The 26,074-nt window shown below is 32.2% G+C and overlaps 1 protein-coding gene across 29 annotated transcripts in view; it reads right to left on the reverse strand.

Moving 5' to 3' along the window:
* trol (terribly reduced optic lobes) overlaps positions 1-26,074 on the reverse strand; it is a 1,082,793-nt gene that overhangs the window by 179,284 nt on the left and 877,435 nt on the right. For 17 of the 29 annotated variants that reach the window (XM_072534000.1, XM_072533999.1, XM_072534008.1 and 14 more), the window contains 5 exons: positions 25,648-25,779; positions 18,353-18,469; positions 14,646-14,759; positions 9,817-10,041; positions 5,282-5,395 (listed from right to left, as the gene is read on the reverse strand). In XM_072534000.1, the coding sequence (XP_072390101.1) occupies positions 5,282-5,395; positions 9,817-10,041; positions 14,646-14,759; positions 18,353-18,469; positions 25,648-25,779 (702 nt within the window). The remainder of the gene's footprint in view (positions 1-5,281; positions 5,396-9,816; positions 10,042-14,645; positions 14,760-18,352; positions 18,470-25,647; positions 25,780-26,074) is intronic. The other 12 variants (XM_072534015.1, XM_072534006.1, XM_072533995.1 and 9 more) reach the window with 4 other exon arrangements.

Below are 26,074 nucleotides of genomic sequence, written 5' to 3' on the forward strand. Positions count from 1 at the left end.
CGTATGTCATATCTCCAGAAAATCATTCCAATAAAATATTAGGTCTTTGTTGGGACTCTAAATTAGATAGTTTCTCTATTTCAGTGCCAGAAATCGAAATAAAAGATTCCTACACTAAGAGACAAGTGCTCTCGATAATCGCAAGTTTTTTCGACCCCAAGGGATTAATTAATCCTGTAATAGTAACTGCAAAAATAATAATGCAAAAAATTTGGCTTTCAAAAATTCAGTGGAATGAAAGTTTAGACTCTACACTCTTAAATGAATGGTTAAATTTTCTCAAACATATTTCAGCACTAAAACATTTAAAAATTCACAGACCTTTTTTTATTGAAAATTATGTATGTAGTATACAAATCCACGCATTTTCCGACGCTAGTGAAAAGGCATACGCCAGCTGCATATATATTAGAGTTACTTATAGCTCAAGAAATGTCTCTTCCACACTCATCACCTCTAAAAGTAGGGGAGCTCCAATAAAAACATTAACTTTACCTAAGTTAGAACTTATGGGTGCTGTTTTATGCAGCAAACTCACTAAAAGAATAGTTGAAATTCTAAATAATAAATTAACTCAAATAGACTCAATAAACTGCTGGACGGACTCAGAAATCGTACTTGCTTGGTTAGGCTCACATAGCTCGAGATGGTCACAGTTTGTTGCAAATAGAGTTTCTGAAATACAAGGAAACCCACAATTTAAGTGGCGATATATAAAGTCAAAACAAAACCCCGCAGATATTGCGTCAAGAGGCATGTCTGCTCCTGAACTTCTAAACTCAAAATTTTGGTTTCAAGGTCCCTCATTTCTACTAAATTATGAATTAGATTTAACTTCTTATGATTCAAAACCAAATGTAAGTAAAATACCCGAGGAAAAGAAAATAGTTCATCTAGCACAAGAAAGCCCAATAAGTTTCATTGAAAATTTATCCCTCAAATTTTCAAACTTCTCAAAACTACAACGCAGTATCACACTTATTCTCAGGTACATTCACAATTTCAAGTTTCCAAATGAAAAATATGTTGGACCCTTCTCTGTTTCAGAATTAAAAAATGCTGAAAATTTAATAATAAAACTTTTGCAAAAGGCACACTTTTTTCGAGAATTTTCTTGTCTTAAAAATAAGGAGATAATTTCAAATAGAACAATTTTAAAACTCAACCCATTCATAGATAATCAGCAAATGATTCGTGTAGGTGGTCGTCTAAGGTACTCAGACGTCCCATATGAACAGAAGTACCCATTACTTCTACCCTCTCATAATCACATAGTAAAATTAATGCTGCATAGAGAACATATAAGATTATGTCATGCAGGCCCTCAAAATACTCTTTCCAATTTTCGTTTAAGATATTGGTGTCTAAATGGTCTCAAAGAAACTAAAAGGATAATTAATAAATGTCACGATTGTTTTAAATTTAAAGCAAAGACAGCCACACAGTTAATGGCTGATTTACCACGGGAACGTTCATGTTTCTCCCCTCCATTTACCAATGTTGGTCTAGACTTTGGTGGTCCATTTCTTATAAAAGGCTCCAATTTAAGAAAGGCTCCAAAAATAAAATCCTACATAGCGTTGTTCGTATGTATGGTTACTCGTGCAGTGCACATCGAATTAGTCACAGGTCTCTCTACCGAAAGTTTCTTACTTGCTTTAAAAAGATTCATCAGTAGGAGAGGCTGTCCACAAATTATCTACTCAGATAACGCCACTAATTTTCTAGGAGCTAGAAATCAGTTGAGGGAAGTTGCACTATTTCTTAAACAAAAGGAAACCTCTGAAGCCATATTCAATTTTCTCTCCTCTTCTGAAATTCAATGGAAATTCATTGTAGCCCATTCTCCGCATCATGGTGGAATTTGGGAGGCAGCCATAAAAAGTGCCAAATATCACATTTTAAGGCTTTTAGGCAATACCACTTTAACTTTTGAAGCCTTTAGCACAGTTCTCGCACAAATAGAAGCAGTACTAAACTCACGCCCTCTTTGTGCTATGTCAAATGATCCAAATGACTTTAACACATTGTCTCCAGGACATTTCCTAATAGGAAAACCAATTACGTCATTTCCTGAAGAGATAGTGACGGAAATACCTGACAATAAATTAACAATTTGGCAAAACTACATGAAGATTCAGCAATCATTTGCCAAACGCTGGAAAATTGATTACCTTAATCAACTTCAGAATCGCCCCAAGTGGTTAACACCACAGAAGAATCTTGAAGTTAACGACTTAGTTCTATTAAAGGAAGATAAAGTTCCACCCCTACACTGGCCATTGGCAAGAATTGTTGAATTGTTTACTGGTAAGGACGATAAGGTCCGTAGTGTTAAAATAAAGACTAGAGATGGATATTTTAACAGACCCATTACAAAACTCTGTCCTCTTCCTGTGGACAAAGTAGAAAATTAAAATTTTAAATTTTGTCACATTTATATGTATTACTCTAGTTTAGGAATAGTTATTTCTTAAATTACATTTAAGTTAAGTTTGCTTACTTTCTCAAATCACTCTTTCTTTCGTTTTGAAGTAAATACTTCAACGCGGGCAGTCTATGTTCCAGAAATGAACATATCATTTTAAAATATAAATTAAAAATATAGTTCTTTACACTTTTCTTAGTGTAGAATAAGTAAAATAGTCACAGCCGACTTGTTGGCACCACCACAGCCTCTTAAATAGTTTTCACACCTAAATACAAGAGGGGTAATCTACACTTCTACCAGAGAACAACCGAACACATGTGTGTGTTCGATTATTCTATGCTTTTACGCACCAAGTATTATTTTAGTCAGTTCTCACTAACACGCCCTTGAGGCAACACTCTCAATTCATGTATAAAATATTTCTCTACGCCGAAATCGGGCATTTTTTCTCATAAATACGGTTTCTCTCTTTTACGTGTGATAAAGAAAGAATTATTTGATACTGTATAGTCAGCTACGTCGTTTGAACCTCTTTAATCTAAAAATAGTTAATAATAAGTCGATAAACTTAAAGTGCTTTTATTTCTCTGGAGCAATATTTGCTCACCTTAACAATCCTTATCCTTCAACGGTCACTGAAGAACCAAACCTATGGAGATACATCCATTCACAAGTCCTTTGAAGTAAGGCTTGGAATCAAAAGATTTCCAACTCTCGAATATAGGGAGCCAGTAACAAGGCTCCCACTCAGAAGGCTCAAACTTTCAAACACTATTTGTAAAATTCAAATCGGTTCCCTAGGAGAGTCTAGAAAATTTTTTAAACTTTTAAAATTTTTTTATATATATTAGGCTTATAAACAAATTGAATAACTTTACGAGCTTTAAACATATCAAGTTGAAGGTCAAAGTTGACATACATTTGCCGTGTAACCATAAGTGATAGATGGCTCGTTTTTAAACAAATACCCTCGTCTTGTCAAGTACTTTTTATATGAAAAGTTTTACGTGATGCGCCTTATGACAACATCCATAAAAAATACAAATAAAAAACCGATTTCGCGTAAAATGTCGCTCGGAATGCATGAGAGGTGGTGGGGGACATTCACATTCACAAATGTGAATCGACGAGTTCAAAATCATAGCGCGCGCTAAAAATTGCATTATCTCGGATTCTTGTTAACCAATTTTGCTCTTTTTTTTTTAATCGATGTCTCGGACGACAAGGATTTCAAATATCATATTTTCAAATACCATTTCTAATTGCAAATTGGGAAATTTGCAATAAACAATTGTATGTTAAACAAGTAATTGCATTTTTCCTTCATGCATTTTTTTTGAGCTTGCAGTTCATACATTGAAGTAAATTGTTACTTTTAGTAAACAAATATGTATTTATAAATTTTTAATAAATAATTTGAATCGTTAAAACAAAGGCGAACGAAAAAAAAAATTTTTCATAAACTTTATTTTGACTCAATCTTCAATAATTTTTCTCTTTAAAAAAAGTCTTTTTTTCTTGGAAGGACAAGAATCTTCAGGTCTGACCTTGATCTTCAATATCTCGGCAACCAGTAAGCCGAATGTATCTTTTTTTTTATGTTCTTTAAGTGTATAAATTTTAAAATATGTTTAAAGCTCGTAAAGTTATTCAATTTGTTTATAAGCCTAAAAAATGTATAAAACTTTAAAAAAATTTTCTAGGCTCTCCTAGTGAACCGATTTAAATTTTACAAAAAGCGTTTGACAGTTTGAGCCTTCCTCTATAAGTAAAAAAAATTGCAACTATCTGAGAGCCTTATTTAGGGCCTACTATAAATTTAAAAATTTGTGATTTTTTTCCAGTAGGCTGGATTGCAAAATTATTATGCAAAACCTATCCAACCGATCTTAACAAAATTTAGCACATGTTTTAAACATATTAAAAAGTTTTTCTAGGCGGAATATGGAGCTTGTAAGTCAAGTTTGAAAAGTCGAAAACATTTAAAAGATTAACTTCATTTTTTTGTACTTTTTTTTCAATTATTGCTATTTTGTCAACAATAAACATTAAATTTTCGATTTCTAGCTAACGAAATATTGTGTAAAATTGAATAACGAAAGTTTTAACTTCTTATAATTTTTTCTCTAGGATCAATATTTTTCGAATTATAAACGAAAATAGGAGCAAACAAATGAGAAACTTTCAATTGTTTTCAGATTTTGTTAAATAAAAAATTTAGCACAGAGTTTGCGACTGGCGCATATCGTGATTATCGATATTGGCCACATCCTGAAGGGATTCCAGCAAAAAATAGCTTCCTATGGAAAATGTCCAATATGGTCTGAATTCTACAGATCCCGCCTAGTCTAATATAACAAAAATCTTCTTCGAATATTACTCGTTGGTCCTGATCTAAAGATGAAAAACGTTTTTCTTCTCTTAATATGTTTACGGAAGAACAACAACTGTTTTGTTTTTGTTATTTTCAATCTCCAATTTTTCACGTATACATATGTATTTACATTTTTTTGTCATTTGGACACGTTTCAGCAAAAATCTATCTCTTATCTAAAAATATCCAAACCGTATTCTTAATACAGATCACAACTAAACTATAATAAAAAATATGGCATCAAGATTATAAATAAAGTTTCCAGCCTTCAAGTCTCTGGAAAACTATTCATCATCTTAGTGTCATATAATAATAATAAAGTAAAGAAATATTGGAGCAATAAATAGAATAAAAAAAGAAAAGGTACGCAAGTCTACTCGATCAATAGAAATAAAAAAGTCCGAAGAACTCTATCAAAGATAATGCAGAGAAGAATTCTTTCGAGAGAAGGTAATGTAGATACTTGTACATCTTACCACAATTATCTTCATCAGAATGATCGAGACAATCATAATTTCTGTTGCATCGTAATTGTCTGTCTACGCACTGGCCACTAGCGCAAGTGAATTGGTCCAAACTGCAAGAAGATGCTGGGAAAAACAACAAGTAAGAATAAACCAAAAATTTTACTAAACGAAAAACACGACAAGAACGACTACGACTACATATATTTTTGTTAATACAAAACTAGCGACAGTACAATAAAGACGATATTGTAGTTGGAAGGAATTTGATCGGAAAAAAGGAGACTAACAAGGTATTATAACAAATAAATGGATTTACCTCAAAGGTAAGTCCAATTCATAAATATTTAGAGACTTCCTGAAATTTGTGACATATTTTTATACTATGCAATAGGATAATTTTTTCCCTAATGGTTATTTTTTATGAGGACGACATGCTCACATATTTTTTGCAAGAGTGAGTAATTTAACAGAAGAAATTATTGTTTCGTTACGTTGGTGTACTTGTCAATTATACACCACATATCCATAGAACAGTTTAATATGAAATAAATTTTCCAGAAAGGTCCTTTTCAAGATCATTATCCATAATTGGGCTTGTGCAAGGGTACATAAACTTAAACCCAAAGGCCAATTATCTATCTTGGTTTTTTTTCTCTGTTTGTTTTATGGAGTTGTGTTTTATTTGCAGCACTTTTTGACTACGTGCCTCTTTCGTTCGAAATATCCCTCTTTGTATGTGCATTATTCTCTTAAATTCCGTTAGTACTTTTACCCTTTTTACCTGAGTTTAACAATCCCAATGGTTTCTTCAATTTTTAATTTTCTTCCACTATATATATATAATACAGGAGCCCTTAGAATTCCACAAATTTTACCAGTATGGAAAATATCATTGCCTACATTTTTTCTAAATAAGTTTCTAATATATCTTGTACTACAATGGAATTATTGACTAATGTCGCACTAAAAAATCATTTTCTGACCATCCATTCGTCTTCTTTGATTCTTTGATGGCTCTACCTTTCAGTATGTGCCGTAAATTTTCTTCCCAGGCAACTGAAGGCCTTCCCCTTCTTCTTCTTTGTTGTCTTATGTAATTTAAAGCTTTCTTTGGCCATCTATCTTCATGCCTTCCCTTCACGTGACTTTACCACACTAGTTGTCTCGTTTCAATTCTATCTACACTAGAATATACAGTATTTGTCCTCCTTCTAATATCTTTATTCCTGATATAATCTTTTTTGGATGCACCAAACGCTCTCCTTAGAAAATCCATTTCTACTACTTCTATTCTTTTTCTATCTTTTTTCGTGATCTACTAAACTTCTGTACCATAAGTCATAATAGGCTTTACCAAGGTTCAATGGGTCAATTTCGTTTCTTGTCTAATATCTTTAGACCATAGTAGAGAGTTTAAGAGTTTAGAATGTTTACCGCTTTTTTCCCTGCTGCGTTCTGTTTTCGATGTCTCCTTTGGTAGTGCCTTCTTTAGATATTATTGATCCAAGATATTTATATTCATTGCATGTTTCTAATTTCTTACTCTGGATCTTCTTCATCATCTCCTATTTTAAGATACTCTGTCTTTGACATATTCATATTGAGGGCCCATTTTTCATATTATTTCTTTAGTTTTCTAAACATGTAGTCCATGTCTTCCTCATCATTCGCTACGACTACCTGATCATCTGCGAAAAATAAAGTTGTTAGACATTTACCACCGCCTATGTCTATTTCCATTCCGGATACTTGTTTCCTCCACTGCTCTTACGGTAATTGAATATATATTTTAAATTAGGTCGGAGATAGACAACATCCTTGTTTAAGCCTCTTTGTTATTGGAAATGATTCAGATATAAAGTTTCCTTTTTTAACGACGCTTCTTGCATTTTTGTATATATTTGCGATAGCATCCACATACTCTCTAGTGAGACCTACTTTCGTCAATATTTGAAACAGTTTTTTCAAAGTTACCGTATCGTATGCCTTGTCTAAATCTACAAGCAATAGGTGGGTAGATAAATTCCTTGCCTTCCGTTTTTAGATTACCTGCTGCAGAACGAATATACCAGTGCACGATCTTCCTGCACGAAACCCACTTTGTTCTTCTATGTCTTCGTATTCTGATTGTATTCTTTCTGTATTATTTTATATATAGATATAAAAGAATGTTGAAATTTCAACATATCTTCAAATTTCAACGATGAAGTTGATAGAACAAAAATTATCTCATTGCCTCTTTTAATACTAATATATTTATATGGAAAAAATATTTATGTAGAAGTCTCTAAAATAAACTAGCTAAATCTACACAAACAACTACAATTACATAATAGATACAAGAGACAGAACTACAGACCAAAATTGTTGTTAACAAAGGAATATTACAGAGGAAAGACTAAGACAATAGAGAGAAAATAGCAATTCTCATGCACAATGAGTTAGATTATACCAAAAGTGTACCATTCTCTTTCAATATTTCACAATAACGATCCGTTTTGAATACTTAAGTCATCGTGCCATCTTTATCATTCATGCCAAAATATCTCTAATCAGCAATTTTGTTATCAAATAAGTTGTTTTTTAATTAAAAGTTTTAGTTTCTGTATATTCTAGTAATTTAGTAGTATTTCTTTTGGTTTACACGCTATAGGCCGTAAAATGGTACTCAGTTAGTTACCGTATTTTCTGCTTTCCTATTTCAATTTCAATCCTCAAAAACTATTATCTGCCTACTCTTCGCATATACACCATACGTTATATTTAGAATATTTTGACACTTGTATTTCCTTCTAGATATCCGAATATTATTTGTCATTACTATGTATCATATTGCTCTAGTCTTAAAATAAAATTTTACAGACAAAAGTGCTTCAGTTTTATCTGTAAAAAATCATATTGTACTTTTTTGGTACTGCTAGTACATACATAATTGAAAATGCTTCTTGTTGGGGTATTAAAAATGCTTCTTTTTCGGTACTACTAATAAATAAATAACTGAAAATGCTTCTTTCTCGTATTTTGTTTATGAATATTCTTTTTTCGGTACTCTGAATAGATACACATTAGGAACTGCTTCTTTTTTAGAAAATGCTTATTTTTTAGTATTTTTATTAAATATCAAAGAATCTGCCTTTTCCCGAAGTGTTGATAACATTAATATGTACGTGATAATCCTTCTTTTTGTACACTGCTAATAGGTACACAACTGAAATTGTTTTCTTTTGGGGATTTTATGGTTATACTATTCAATAAGCTTCTTTTCACGTATTGCTAATAGATATATAATAGAAAAAGCTTTCTTTTTGAGCTATTTTTTCTTTATCTCCCACGGAAAATTCTTATTTTTCAACACTGCTAACAGATACACTATTGAAATTGCCTCCCATATTATGGATATACAACTAAATATGCTTCTTTTGACGTGCTTTTAATAGATAGATCCTTGAAAATGCTTTCTTTTTAGGGTATGTTTTATTTATACCCCATAGATAATGCTTTCTTTTCAGTACTACTAATAAATAACTGAAAATGCTCCTTTTCTAGTATTTTTATGAATGTTTAATTGAATATGCTTTTTTTGGAATCATTGATAGCATTAATACGTGAGTGAAAATGCTTATTTTTCAAAAGTGGTAAGAGATCCACTAATAAAATTGCCTCCCTTTGATCTTTTATGGATAAACTATTGAATATGCTTCCTTTAAAGTATTTCTAATAGATACATAATTGAAAATACTTTATTTTTGGATTATTTTTTATTGATTTCTCATTAAAAATCCTTTTTTTTTTTCGATACTAGTAATAAGTAAATATGTGAAAATGCTCAATTTTGATATTTTTTTTTTGGACCTACCATAAAATAAGCTTTTTTCGAAAGTATAAATAGTACCTATCAATATGGATCTGAACATGTTTCTTTTTTTTTCGACACTGCTAATATATATACAATTCAAATTGCTTCTCTTTTTTATGGGTATCTGTTGAGTACGCTTCCTTTTTGGTACTGTTGAGTAGATGAACAGTAAAAATGCTTCTTTTTTGGTACTACTAGCAAATAATTAAAAATGCTTCTCTTTTAAATGGATTAAATGGATATCATTGAAGATTTTTTTCAGTATTACTAATAAATACGTATGTGAAATTGTTTCTTTTTCAGTACTTCTAATAGACAAATAATTAAAAATAAAAAAAAGACTCTTTTTGCATCCTTTTATGAATATATCATTAAATCCACTTCTTTTTCGGACTCTTTATGGGTGCATAATTGAAAATGCTTCTTTTTTGAGTATTGTTTATGGATATATTATCGAATAAGCTTCTTTTTGATACTGTTAGTAGACTGTTAAATATATTTCTTTTTGGTCTTTTTATTAATATTGTATTGAAAATGCTTTCCTTCCTTTGCTAATAATAGATAAATTTTCGAAAATGCTCTTTTTGGGCATTTTTAAAGACATATCATCTCAACTCATTGCACATAAGAGCACCGCTATGGAATAAAAGGAGGGAAACTTAGATAAATACTATATAAAACAACTAACCACCGCAATTCTCCTCGTCCTCAGAGTGTTTACAGTCGTCTACGCCGTCGCATCTTTTGTTCAAATCTAAACACGTCCCATCACTACACCTAAACTGATCTGATCGGCACACGTTACAACCAATTTCATCCGATCTGTCTGGACAGTTCGGTATCTGGTTACAACGTTCGATTTGATCGATACAAGTACCGTCGGTACATGTCCATTGATACGGTTTACATTGTTCTGTGAAAATATACAGGTAGATGATATTAACTTGCTTGAGTAAGAAGACGATTATGTGAGCTTAGGAAATTAAGAAAACATTTTCACCGTGAGGACGGTAAATCTTTACCCGCGTGTCCAAACTATTTTTGTTTTTTATATTCGGATTACCTATATGATTATCAAAATGCAATATTATAGTATTTGGTGGAAAAATTATACATAATAATATTCACACTATTCCCGTTTAAAAACATACACAAGGTAAAAACTGTTTTCTTAATTTTTTTAATTAACAGTCTATTTTATCTCAATTATTTTGTGGTAATTAGTGTCACAGCATACTTTTGTGTAATATATAAATTCGATTTACCGAATAAGATTAATAGTAATGGGATCCAAAAGAAGGTTAGGTTAGGCAAGAAAACGAACAGAAGAAATAATAACGAGATTGGACTAAACAGGTACACATCGCAATAACTGAAAAGAGCGTGACATATTACTTGCAAAATAAAACTAAAAAAAAAACAAAATAATATACAGGGAAGTTACGAGCCAACCAGAAAGGAATTCAAGGGAAAGATATCAGCAATCATGAAAAAAGTTTATTAGTTAAATTGAAAATATGGATAAAAAACCATGATAATCTATTAGAAGACTGCATTTGAAACAGATTTGAGAGTAAGAAACTTATAAGTCATATAAAAACCTTCAAAATGGCGTTCTTTAAATATTTATATCTTTATTTGTTGATAGAGAGTTGCAAAATAAGTTAGAAATTTCGTTTTTTTTATAAATATTAATAACTTTTTTAAAAATAAACTTAGAACCTTCACATTACGTGGAATATTGATTCTTGTAGTGGGTAAAGTATAATCAAAATTTCAAAACGATTGGTGTAATAGTTTAAAAGTTATTTTATTTGTTTATCTCAAATTAAACTTTTTTTGCAGAGAGACCGGGGGAACTTCGCGCACGGGGGAATTTTGCGCGTCAGTATCTTGGCAACAAGACATAAGTATTTCAACAGTCAACACAACGCGCAGTCTCCACATTTCAAATAATCTTTTAAAAATGGTAAAAGTGCTTTTGATATTAATTTTCATTAAAACTATTCCATGATTATTTTACTTTATATGCATAGATAATTTCGCGTACAAAAACAACACATTAAGCAGTGATAATTTAAGTTAGGGTACTCACCTAAAAGAAATAATGTGCAACTGTGTCGGGGTAATTTCGCGCGGCGCGGTATTACCCGGTGTGAGAATTTATGCTGATATAGTGTTTGCATTGCTTTTTAGAATCCGAAATGTCTCGTGCTTACTTGATGAACTAGAAGATGAACCATATCACTATCACTGCTACACGAGTTGGACGAAAAATACGAGAAGTAACTCGATTATTCAATATTCCAGAATCCACTCTACGTAACAAAGTCCAAAAGCCATAAAAAATATAACTTTACAGGAAACCAATTTTTAATGATGAACAGGAATCCACCATAGGCAACCATGGTAAAAAATTAACGAATATGTTTTTGGAATCACAACAACAGAACTAAGGCATTTAGCATGCCAGTTTGCTGAAGGGAATAGAATAAAATACCGTAAAAAATCGTTGGTGAAGATTGGTTAGAACTATTTTTAAAGCGTCATCCAGACATTAGTATTATAAAACCCGAATATGCCAGTCAAAACCGCAATTCTGCATTAAATAAAGATGAGGTTAAACGATTTTTTAACAATCTGCTAACAGTTATGGAAAAGTTCAAACTCCCGATAGTGGAATTTTTAATGTAGATGAAGGTCCAGAAACCATAAAAAATTTTGGCACCAAAAGGTCGAAAACAAGTAGGATCCGTAATATCTTAGGAAAGAAGAAAAAATGTTACTTATAGTATGCGCTTTAAATGCTTCAGAACAGTTTGTCCCTCTTATGTTCATATTCCCTCGAATACATATGAATCCACAATTAATGAGGGAAGGTCAATTGAAGCAATATACAGATGTTCAATATGATAAAAAGGTTGCATAAATGAAGTTATTTTTCTACTGCATAAAACATTTTTGTCAGCATATAAAGGCCTCAAAAGAAGGTCCAGTGCTCATATTGGATAACCATGGAAGTCACATTTCCTTAGAGATTTATACTTACTGCAGATCACACGGAAGTGTTATTGTTTAACTTCCCTGTTATACCTTACAGAGGCTTCAATCTCTTGACCTAACTTTTTTTGGACCATCAAAGAATGCTTTAAACCGTAAATGTGAGAACTCATACTCATGAAAAGATCACATATTTTAACCTTGCTTAGATGATTTCAGCTTAGTAGATTACACTGAAGTTTCAGATATACACATTGTAATAAACTTAAATGAAACAGACGATACCAACGACAACAGTGCTCTTGAGCAGTCGAATGTAAAGTTGAGCACAGAATGACACCACAAACAATATAGTCGAGATGTGACGAAACTCTGCAGCGAACTCCACCTAGCAATACCGAACCCCAACCGGCACTATCGAGATAATGAGATAATATTAAAATCAAACTAGCGAGCTGAACCCCAGCCTAGAACGCTAGAAAATGTTAAAACTAAGTCTAGTGTACCTATTGAAAAGCTAGCGCCTTTCTTGACAAAATTGTAAAGAAAAGTTCCAAATCACGTGCAAAACAACACTCAGAAATGTTCACTTTCACGCCACTAAAACTCAATTAGAAATAAAACAAGAAAAGAGACATCTTAATGAAAAAGCTGAAGAGGTCAAAAACACTGAAATCAGGAAAATAACGACAGGAATCGTAGGAAAACTGGCTACTAAAGCAAATAAACGACCTGTAAGCAAGAAAATTGGAGTTAGAAACTTACATTTTGATGATTCTGAAGTCTGAGTCTGAAAGTTATGATGAGAGTAAGCCCTGTAATGATGATGGTGGACTAGATAGACTAGATTTTTAATTTTGTCTTTTAGAAATTTGTTTTGTTTACAATATTTGCTATATTACAGTAAATTTTTTTCGAATACAGCTTTATTTAATTTCTGCGCAGAATTACCCCGTACTTGGGAGAACACCGCGCAATGACAGTTTTTTAAGTATTTTTTTTCTTCAAAATTCGTAAAACCTTATTTTATGGAAATATCGTTTCCAATAGATACAAGTTTTTATGCACATAGGAAACTTTTTGTAAGTATTTTCCCTTAGGTGCGCAGAATTACCCCGGTCTCCTCCAAGTTAGAAAATAATAAAGTAATAGTAATTCTACGGGCAGGTTAAGAAAGAAGAGGATTTGATCATATTCTAAGCACCACAAGTCTCAACACTCCATGCAATATGAAGGTTTTTAGTTCATTTTAAAAAAGATATTTACATTTTATAAAAACCAAAATATCTGACTTATTTTGCAACTTTGTAACCAACAAATAAGGATGGAACCATTTAAATAACGCCATTTTGAAGCCATACGGTTAATAAAAAAATATATAGAAAAACAACAATTACAGACTAATTAAACATAAATTTCTGCCTAAGTTAGATGGCAGGAATCGCTGAGATAAAAATCTCTAAAATGATTTGGAGTAAAAAAGTGATAGAAAGCAGAATAAGAGTAACATATATATATATATATATATATATATATATATATATATATATATATATATATATATATATATATATATATATATATATATATGTATATATATATATATATATATATATATATATATATATATATATATATATAAAGGGGATTAATGTTGTACTGCCTCAAAACCTATGGAATAGTGCAATAAAAAAATGCAGATATTGTGAAACAGAATTAAACATATAAGAGCTTCTCTACAAAGAAGATATTTTTTTCATTAAAAAACCGAGAAACATAAAAATTATGTTATATCGAGGTTTAAAAAACATGCTGTGACATATATGTTTTATCGACACAATTCTCCTAGCTCAATTTCAAGTTTCTTTAAACGCATTACAGTTTCCGTAGCTGTGCTACACAATAGTTCTATATATAATTGAACAAAACCTTTAATAATATAACAGTTAATGCCATAACCATCCTTGACCTCCACCAAAATAGAAGCAGAATAGCCATTCCGTGTATGTACAGTCAACAACTGATTGAACGTTATACCAATGTTAAACAAAATTTAAACACCCTGTAGCGATTTTTAAAACAATCTGTAAAGGTTTCGTGAAGGACCCACTACAGGTTATGTTCTAGCGAAACTACGCGCACTACTTACTATATAAGAGCAAGAACTATTGTTAGACTATGATATATTAACAGATTTGGCAATATAGTTCTTTTAATATTCTTCGACCTATATATGTGAATATTTTTGCTAAAAAGAGATGGTGAACCAACTCTATACAAACAATTCTCAGTTAGAACACAACAATCTACTCATTAGACGACTCAATATTTGCTAAATAAAGCTAATATACCTTACATACAAACATACATTCACACACACGCACACACAGTATCATTTCCTAGTGCATTAGACTGTTGTTTTAATTATCTTGTTAAGTTTACGAAGATATATCGTGAAATATAATTGCCGAATCTTTTTCTAAATACTTTTTATATAAAAGCAATAAAATAGCATACTTTTATCACATCCTATTTCATCACTACGGTCCTGACATTGATGAGTACCGTCGCATCTTTGAGCCGAAGGTATACAGAATCCGTTTTCGCATCGGAAATCATCGGGTTGACATGCTGTAAATAACAATGTGTCTGCTTTTTGTGGTTGGTACATTTAGATGAGACGAATATTTTGGTTAAAAACGAAGATTTATGAATATTAGAACAGATGTTGAAACTAGTTACAGTTTTCGATGGAGGAGATGATTGTAGGTTTGAGATATAGACTATATAGTATAGGTTGAGAAATGATGTATAAAATCAGCAAATGAGGCTGTTTATAGTAGGAGAAATAATTCAAAGAATATATGGATGTTGTGGCTGTAAAAATCCTACAAAATATGAAATATTTCAAATTTTTGTTTTATTTTACTTCATATATACTAGTTTATTAGTCGACTGTTATTTTTTAACAAAAGGTTATGGATACGATATTATTTTTCTTCTAGTTTCTATCGGTTATCTATTATTTACACTTCTTTTAATTCTTCTTGAAACAAGCACTAAGGATGTTCCCTGATGGGAACTAAGAGTTGGCTAAACTTAGAAAAAAGGTCAGACAACTCTTCAATAGGGAAAAATGTACAGGTAAGCTGGAACTCCTATAGAAGTGTCCTTACTAAGTCCAACAAAGAACTCAGAAAATCAAAGATCACACAAATGCAATCGGACTAATCAAAAAGCCGAATGGTGACTATAGTGAGACCCTAACACAAAATATTAGACAGCTTTTAAAGACTCATTTTCCTGGCTCTCAAAAAATACTAGAAGAGCAACCACAAAGCATTCAGCTGGCAGAGACTCCAAGGGGCCTCAAGAGCCTCCAAGGGGCCTCAGATCCAGCAGGAACTAGCGGAAAAATCTTCACAAAAAAGAAAATCAAATGGATCGGTAAAAGCTTTAAACCTTTTAAATCACCGAGTAAGGACGAAATATTTCCTTCTTTACTCCAAAAAGGCTTTCTGCAAATACAGCCGCAACTACAGCGGCTTTCATAGGAAACCTTGTGATAGGTCACATTCAAAAACCTGGAGGGACGCAAAGAGGCGAATCGAAGTCTTATCGACCCATATGCCTTACCTCTTTTCTCCTAAATACAATGGAGCAACTACTAGACTACTACATAAGAAGCGAAATTCTAATCAGAAAACCGTTTCACAAATATCAATTTTCTGACCAAATAAGGAAATACACTCTAGATGCTCTGAACTCCCTAGCCGGAAGTACTGAAAAGTAGAGGAAAAAAATAGCTTGACATAGAGAAAGCATTCGGTTTCATTCATTCATTTAAATCCATAGAAAGAACACTAGTAAAGAGGAGCATTTAATACAATGGATTCAGTCAATGCTAAAACCCAGAATCATTAATGCTGAAGCTGAGACTTTGACAGCAGTAAATTACTACAATTAGGGGCAAGCATGACCAGACTAAATATAGTCTCATGCAAACTCTTTTAAAGAAATTAAAAGTTGGTGCTCGAAGGAGGGCTTAAATGTCAACCCCAGGAAAACGTCTTTGGTACCATTCACAAGGAGACGTAAATACAATTAACAGGCTCTAATTTATTATAAATGCCAATACCATAGACTATTCCAAAGAAGTAAAATATCTGGATATAACTCTGGATCAAAAACTCACCTGGAATAACGATATTGAAAAAATCTTATCCAGAGCTTTGGTGGCTAGTTGGACCTGCCGCAAGACATTTGGAAAGACCTATGGTGTAAAACCGAAAATAACCCTCTGGTCATATAAAATTATTATTAGGTCCATAGTGACATACGCAAGCTGCAAAAAGTGAAGCGGCTAGCTTGTCTGGAAATCACAGGGGCAATATCAACATGCCCCACTGCAGCTCTAGTGGCGATGTTGAACCTTCCTCACTTGCAGTTTTGCCTAAGGAGGGAGGCAGTAACCCCCGCGTTAAAACTGCGACAGACACATATAATGAAACCTGGAGATCTAGTTGGCCACCTAAAAATCTTACACAAAATTCCATTAGATTTCCATTAGGATAGGCCGACAGATGCCATGCCAGTCAAATTCGATTTTGAAACACCCTTTGAACTAGTCATAACAAATCACCAAATGGGTGAAGAAGTTGAACAGAAACTGGAAAAAGGTTCACTTGTATGGTATACGGATGTATCTAAGATAGATAAAAAGGCATGAGTAGGAGTTATTGGGCCAATTTCAGGCTTTCCAAATTTCTTGGAAACGTCCTATCTTTCAGGCAGAAATACATGCTATAGACATTAGTACCCAAGAATATCTCAAATAAGACACTCGTAAGGGCAATAGTCTTTATTTCATCCAAGTAATCGTAAAGGCTCTAAACTCATTTACTTATAAGTCAAAGTTGGTTTGGGACTGTAAACCATCCTTTGATATGGGTGCCAGATCACGGAAAAGATCTGGCCAGTGAGCAGGAAATGAGGAAGCAGATAGCCTCGCAAAAGAAGGTAATACCCCATTCCAGTAGCCAGAACTCCTCTGTGGATTATCGAAAAACCACATCAGAGAGGAACTCCGGACCTGGAAAAAATTACATTGGTCTAACACACCGGGACAAAGACAAACAAAAGGCTCATAAAAGTGTAGCCTGCTGCAACAAACCGTCTTCTCGAAATGAGTAAAAAAGATATCAAAATGGTCATTTTTCTTCTCAGCGCTCTCTAAGATAACTTAAAAAAATGGGCAAATAAAATAGTGAGCAATTGCGTAGCACTGTTCTGCAATCAACTAACATTCCTAGAAGACTTCAGTCTAGCGCTCTCTAACATAGGACACAAGTCACTTGGGTAGCTCATCAACTTCATCAGAAGTATTGGCATTCTAGAGTTCAACTAGATTAAGGTATGCACAAAAGATCTCTATGGGTCGAAGTGGGTAAGGCTGCATGGTCTTAATACCTAACCTAATCTATCTACCTGAAAGTGTTTGTTAAATCGACTGCCGGTTATCACGCCATCTTTTAGAAGATCTTCCTGGTGATCTGATTCGTGGTGGTCTTAAATTAAATTCCTTCAGTCTAAAATACCCTTTTTACAGAGTTCCCTTATTTGCTATTTGGTATTCGGTACCTCAGTGTTTTCTCAACAATTAATCTTAAGGCTCAAATTGAAGTTGATTCTATATTGTCATCATAACTTTAGTCTTTTTGTCCTGCTTCTCTACGTCTAATACTATAATTATGATAAGTTCTTTTATATACGATATTCATTGTTTTGTTTATATTTTGTTATCATTTTTGGATTTATTAAGTAATGGATATTTCATACCTTTAAAAATTTTGCAAACTTTACTTTGAATCGTGTCCGATAGTCTATTTTTATGTCTTTTATCTTAGAATTAATGTTTCTTGTTCTCTTTACTTCTCTATTTCTCCTTTAATTCTCTCGCAAATTGATTAGAATTCTTTGAGTTTTGTTTTATTTTATAATTCCTGCTTTGTTATGATACATGCCTGTTATTTAAAGTTTATTATTATTCTTTGTATTAATAATGACGGCTTGTAAAAAAACAACAGTCGTAATAATATTTTAACTGAACATTTTTGAAGGATTTCTACTGTTTGAGTCACCACGAAATGAAAAGAAATACCACAGATGTTAAAAATGTAATAAGATATCGAGAAATTCAAGACATTGAAGATGAAAACACTTACGACAATTTCGTTCGTCTGAAAGATCATCACAGTCGTACTTTCGATTGCAGACCTGCTTTTTCGGAATGCATTTGCCGTCTCCGCATCGGAATTGGTCCGCTGTACACTTGTCCGTTTCTGTTTTATTTGTATAACATGCAACATGTAATTATGTTATTCATCTGGATGACTACTAAAGAGGTGTGAAATTGTCCAAATAGAAATTTGACGCGATAAACCTCCGCACTATAAGTTATTGTTAGTACGGCGGCTTATGCTGTTTTTTTTGTATGTTGTTTGTGGACATTTTCACTTTTAGAAAATGAGAATTTTGCTTAAAAATATGTTTAGATATACAACTTTTTTTGCAAAATTACCATTTGTATTGGGTACGTATTTTAATATTAAATAATTTTCAGATTATCATGTTAATTATCTTTGGTGTAAAAAGAAAATGTTTTGTGCCGTGCTTAATGATATTTATTGAACTTTAAACAAATGCTTACTAAGCAAAACCCAAAGAAAATAATTGGTAAACTTGTGCCACTGCTATTTTTTGTTCTAGAAAAGCTGAATAAATACAATTTTGGATAAGTGAAATAAGGAACAATATTTTTGTGATTTTAATTAATATAATCGATTAAAATCGCGAATTATTGGAAGTAAATTTTAAACAGGTTTACTTGGCAAGTAATATATGATTTGGAAGCTTTAAATGTTCAACATTTAATGGTACTAATATACACATTCTTCTTAATAATTTAGTAGTGTTCAGATTTTCTGAAAAACTCCTGAGTATGTGAACGTATTGCCACATTCTGAAAAATTTTGTTTTCTATACACATCTTTAAAAAGTGTGACGTCGATCAATATGTTTCTTAGATAATATAAGTTGACATGTGACACATCGTTTGAAAGGGAATGGGTGGCTCAGTATATTCATAGATTGTGAACAATTCTACAGCGCCGTTACAAAATGACGAATAAGTTAATCTCACTCTTAATTAAAGAATACCACATACCACTGTTTTTGTTTATTAAAGTAATTTACTGACTGACAAAAGAACATTCAAATATTATATCACATCCCATATATTGGCATTTATGAAGTGAAGTTGAAATAATATTTTTTACAATAAGAAATAATTGAATTCGATCAGAATGGGGCCAGCTTAAAAAACAATTTGACCCAACAAAGCGTTTTTCATATAAACTGAAGCCATCAAATTATAAAAGATATTTTTTTTACAGTGTAGCCATTGAACTTGGTGAACGCTTTACATGTTAAAACCATATGAAGGAATTATGCAAAAATTTAGGTACATAGTACAATGATAAAACAGCTTTCAGTTAAAGTATTACTTGCCATATAATGCCCATTTAATAAAACAATGTACCAGCGCCTTAGTTTCTTTTTCAAAAAATTATGATTTAATATGTATGGTAGTTCAGAAAATAAGAACTGTATAGAACCAATTACTCTAAGAAAAAATATCTATGGAAAATGTATAAAGTGTACATAAATATGTTGACTATAGACACCAGAAATAAGACTCACAAGAAAAAACTGATAACAAGAGATATGAGTAAAATGATATGAGTAAAACAGATCTAATATCTTTGTTTTTAATATCCAAGATATTAGTCTGTCTTCTTAGAAGCAGCAGCTTTTTTAGTTTTTGGTAAACTTATGACAGCCCTGGCAGAGCTTCGTGTCTTTGGTCTTTTTAGGCATGTCTTCATTTCATTTCCTTGCTGTGGTTGATGTTTTACCTTTAGCATCTGCAGAAAATAACATTTTCTGTCTGTTTATTTGGCGTTTGCTAAAACTTTTTACAGACTTTTTTAAATATGTGATGAACTCGACCAATTACTTGATGGAAGTTTTTTTACCTACGAATAAAACACTGAAAATTTTTCTACAACTTCAAGAAATTTATTTTCACTGCTGCTGAAACAGCTGTGTTGGAGAGTGTAGAAAATTGTAGAAATCAAACATTTCAGTGTTTTATTCATAGATTTTTCATTTTTTGACAGTATCCGCACGTTTGGTAGCGATGTTGCGAAGTAGCTCCTACAGCTTTCTTTTTTTTCCTAAACTTGAAGAGAAGAATCAAGTTTTTCCTCAAGAAAATCCAAAATATTACTGCCCAGACATATGAAACTTGTGCGGCATATTGAAAGATGGATCCTTGTGCATTTGACAACCAGGATGAATACCTACATGCTGCATATGGTACCAAATTAACAATATTGAAGATTTAAAAGTTTGGCGGATGCGACAGTTTTGCCCGTGAAATTTTTGCGTTCTTTCTCTTTTTGGATGGTGAAAGTGTTTGTGCCGTTCGAGATATCAACGTAGCCTAGGAGCTGATGATTGGTTGAAGAAAAAATCGTAAGCTAATAAAGGTAGTAGTGCTAAACATATTTGATATATATAGCTTCATATATTTTTTTTCCAATAACTTTCGACCAAATACAGTTAGAACTCCGCCGAAAGGAGTTTACCAATTAATTTTATAAACATTGTATAATATTTAGGAATTTAATGCATATATATTGTTTCGTTTAATAAGCATTTGTTATAAATAATTCCTGAGAGGAAACTTTCTTTTTCAGTACATGCTAGACAATTTTGTCCGTAAAAAAGAATGATTACCAAATGAACGTTAGTCTCTGAAAGTTTACGATTCCTTACAATACCCAATGGTAATGTACAGCACTAGTTGAAATAAAAAATGAACGATAATAAACATTAATAATTTTCAGTGTACTAAAATGAATTCTGCGTATAGCGAAATCTTTTCTCGGTTCGTAAAAAGCTCTCGATGGGAGCTTTTACTTGTTAAGTTGAAAAACCGTCAAGCAGTCATTTAAAATGCTGTTTGCGCTTAACCCAAATGCAAAAATAAAACCTCAAAATGCTTCTCAAGATGCATTTAACAAGCCAGGCAATATTAAGCTGTTAAACAAACACAAAAAATTAAAAGCTTATTTTACATGGTCATAGTGAGTAGGAAAAAACTTGGCGTAATATTTTATAAAATAAATGGAAGCTTGTGGATCTTATTATAAGGTTTAGTGTATAATATTATGTACATACGAACACGCTAGATAAGCTAAGTTTTTCCGTGGAAGGTATAGCTTTCACGTTACTACAGCATTTCTGTTCACCATTCGTTTGAAAATATCCGGACATTATATTAAAGTCAAGTAAAGAAACATCGATGAAACTAAAATTATTATCGTGGTATTTAAGTCCTAAATGTGTGGACATTATAAAATAATACATTAATAAAGGTATGAAAAAAAAGGAAAGAAAAATAAACGATGCCAAAAAAAATATGGAATAAGGAATCCTGCTCAAAAATAGAAATGACAAAAATATGTGCAAAAAAGTAAAAAAGACAACAAGAATCCAGATCGATGTACTCAAGAACGGAGATAGAAACCAATTTACATACCTGAAAGACAAATTAACAAAATGGATTTAAAATTTGTTCCAATACCAATATATACCAGGGGTGTGAGAAATTCTAAACTGTTGAATTTCTGCTTCCATTATTATTTTACATTAAAAGTCAGAACAGAAAGAGTAACAAATCAAGATGTTCTGCTGAAGATGGGGAAGGAATGCGAAGTCATAAAAACCATACAAATAAAAAAACTGGAATATCTGGGCCACATAATGAGAGGAGAAAAGTACTCTCTGCTTAGACTCATAATCCAAGGAAAAATCTCGGGAAAGAGAAATGTGGGACGTAGGAGGATTTCCTGGTTGCGAAATTTAAGGGAGTGGTATGGGTGCAGTTCGATACAGTTGTTCAAATCTGCAGCCAACAAAGTAAAGATTGCTGTGATGGTAGCCAACCTCCGATAGGAGACGGTACTGCACGAAGAAGATTAAAAGTCATGAGAAACTATTTGTAGACGACTGAAATCTGTATTAAAAACAGATGTTAAAATTGATATTAGAATAATTACTGCTAAAGTTAGGCCACACGTGGTGCAAAATTTGTATAACGGGTTGCTTTGATTCACAATGAAGTCAGATATTAACAATATTTCAATTGTCAATATTTTTATTTTATGATTTATTGTTTAAAAACAATAAATTTGATAAAATGTACTCAGTTGAGGTGAAAGTAGCAAAAATATTTAGCGAAAGATATCCCAATAGACCAATAATTCCAAATCACTCAACAATTCAAAGGATTTTTTAAAAATTTTAAAATAATGGAACCGTGATTCTCAATTGTACCTGTACAAACAATATTGCTAAGGTACCAAGAAATGTCGAAAATCAAAACGAAATTAATGTATTAACAGCAATAGTTAATTATCCTCCAATAAGTTTTCAAGACATTACAGACCAGTTTGACATTCATAACCCGACACACTAGAATATTTTAAAAATAAATCAATTTTGTTTGTATAAATTTCAATTGCATTAAAAATTAAGAGAAGGAGATGCTGAGAGACGAGCGGAATGTTGTTATGAAATTTTGGAGAGAGCTAATGCTGATTTAGCCAATGTTAATGCCTTTTCCTAAAGTGGTAAGGCCCCCGGTCCTGATGAAATTCCCGTAGAACTGCTCAAACTTATGGACGATGAATCTATTAAAATACTCCTAGATCTATTTAACACAATATATAGAACTGGAATAATACCTAGGGAATGGCTCCGTTCGACCTTTATACTACTGCCAAAAAAGGCAAATACAAGGGAATGCAGCGAATATCGTACGATAGCTTTGATGAGTCATGCTCTAAAACTGTTCCTGAAAATAATCCATAATAGGATCTATAGGAAATTAGACGTAGACATCAGTAACACTCAGATGGGATTCAGAAAAGGGCTGGGTACAAGGGAGGCTCTGTTTGCAATGAACGTTCTCTCACAGAGATGCTTAGACATGAACCAAGAAATTTACACCTGCTTTATTGATTTCGAAAAGGCCTTTGACAAAGTACAACATGAACCACTAAGACAAATTCTAATAAAGAAAAATATAGACAGCCGAGATATTCGAATTATATGCAACCTATATTGGAATCAAACAGCAAATGTGAAGGTTGAAGGTAGGCTAACAGCTACGAATACGAATGCTGCGTTATGTCTTTTCTACCCTGTTGTATGGAGTAGAGGCTTGGACACTAAAACAGTTGACCACAAAAAACATCGAAGCTTTCGAGATGTGGTGCTATAGGCGCATTCTCAGAATATCATGGATGGACCGCGTCACTAACACGCAAGTACTCCAAATTTTAGACAAAAGATGCGAAATTCTAAATAAGATAAAAACTAGAAAGATGGAATACTTGGGGCACATTGTGAGAGGTGAAAAGTACGAACTTTTAAAAAATATCATGCAGGGCAAAATTAAGGGCAAAAGAAGTGTGGGAAGAAGAAAAATATCGTGGCTTCGTAATCTACGTGAATGGTTCGGGTGTAGTTCGATTGAACTTTTTAGGCGCGCTGCTAACAAAGTCGCAGTGGCCATGATGATTTCCAATCTCCGCTAGGAGTGGCACGAGAAGAAGAAGAATGCCTTTTCGCTCAGTCTATCGTTGGTTTTACTGTAATATATTGGTGTTAAAATCCTGTTTTCCATTGGTCCGGTATTTTCCACGTGTTAAAACGTTCATTGTATATGTCCTTTATTATTATTTTCAATTTTTCTGAACCATATTTTCTCAGTTCTGCCATAATTTTACCTGCTCCACCCGCTCTTATATTGTTTAATCTTTTGATGGTCATTTTTACAATATCGACTGTTAGTACTATTTGTTCTTCATGTATTTCTATATGATGTATTTCTTCTGTAATGTGATGATCTTTTTCATTTTCTTGCAGCAGTTCTTTGTAATATATTTCCCTTTGTAATATATAATGTAATTAAAAACTATTAAATCCTACAACTAGGATGTCAAAATGCTAGAAATTATTCGCCACACATAGATAAAAAAGTTACATTCTCTTGAACAAAGTATGCAACTTTGTTGTTACAATCTTGTAACTACATGCATAGAAGAAGCTCATAGTAAAACAGGCTAAAGAAAACTGAACATAGTGAACTCAACTTAAATAATCCAATAAATCTAACTGCAAAATCTACTGTTGCTACCTTATTCTTACGTTCACTAAAATATTAAAACTTTATCTATCATATTATAATGTCGACGTTGCTATAAACTATAACACAAACAATAGCAACATTCGCAGATGAGACTGTAATTTGACTGATTCAGCAAGAGCATCTTAAAGTCTTTAGAATCATATCAACTAATCATCCAAATCAAAGAGCCCTCAAACGTTCCAATCTACCATATTACAGATCAAGCAAAAAAGTCATCTAATATAAGCACTATTCCACCCATCAGTAGAAAGAAGATTTGACAGACTTTGACCAAAAAAGAGTATTGAATTAAGTTCTTCCTCTTTCACTATATTTACCTAATTCTTCCATTAATGTATTAAGTAGATTGTTAAATACTACAAATAAATATGAAAACTATATTATAATAAGATCCACAATGCTTCAATTTTATAACACATGTTATATAAATACTGTACTGAAAAAATTGTACTGAATTTTAAAATTTTACTATTAAAATTCATTTCAGAAATAAACCACTTGTAGGAATTAAACAGTTTTATTGACTTTAAGTCTTTCAGTCGTTTTCAAAATTTAAGATATTCAAATAAATCATTGTTTCATTCTTGTGAAATTCTGAATAATTTTTTGTGTCCAAACACAAAATAGTTTGTTTAAGTTTTTACAACTTGCATTTTGAAAACGATGTTCGACCTAGAAGTCGAAATTCCAATAAAATATCTATCCTACAATTTGGTTTAACTTAAATTATGTATTATATACAAAAAGAACCAACATATTATTTAAACCTAAAACAAAAATTTTACGATTAATGATTTTTAAAAAACGCTTCGGCCATTAGGATAGAAATAGCAACATAGTTATTATACTAATAAATAAATAGCTGTATTTTTAACAATTTCGTCAAAAAAACTTAAATTTTATTTGTCATTTTTTATGAGTTAAGAAATTTCTAGCGACAATGGACTTTCTACTAAGACTTTCCAAACACTCAGTATATCTATGTTGCCATATCTGGATTACAGCCGAGATCGAATACCAAAAATCTATAGAATCCATAGATTTTTGTTATATTGCAAGTCAAAGATTGTCTTTCTAATAACCATTTAAATAATACGCTGGTGTCAATTTTAAACAGCTGAAAATATGTACATATTTTTGTTACAAGTATTTTTAACCAAAAATTTGTATACGTACCACCTCCGGGTGTGCAATTGGCTTCATCTGCGCCGTTATCACAATCTTTCCGACCATCACAATATAGATAATCTGGAATGCATCTGTCTCCAGCTCCACAGGAGAATGTTCTTGGTGGACATTGTTGTTGTTCTGAAACAAATAAATGATGTTAGAATTGACGAACAAATCAAATACGTAGAAAATAATGTCAACATCCGAATCAATGTACCAGAAAAAGTCTTTATTATGTTTGAACACAATTATTTCTAAGTTAATTCAATTTGCTTAACTCTGCCTCTGGTAGTGAGTAGGTAGATTGAGTAGCTCAATAACTATCAGTGCCAATCCCACTCCTGTATAAAGGAGGAAGGTTTGCCTCAGGAAGGGCATCTGGCAGTAAAAACCTTGCTAAATAGGAAATAAGGAATACAGAAAACAGTTTAGA

This window comes from Diabrotica undecimpunctata, chromosome 6, assembly GCF_040954645.1.
Source record: "Diabrotica undecimpunctata isolate CICGRU chromosome 6, icDiaUnde3, whole genome shotgun sequence".
In the NCBI taxonomy this organism is placed as follows: domain Eukaryota; kingdom Metazoa; phylum Arthropoda; class Insecta; order Coleoptera; family Chrysomelidae; genus Diabrotica; species Diabrotica undecimpunctata.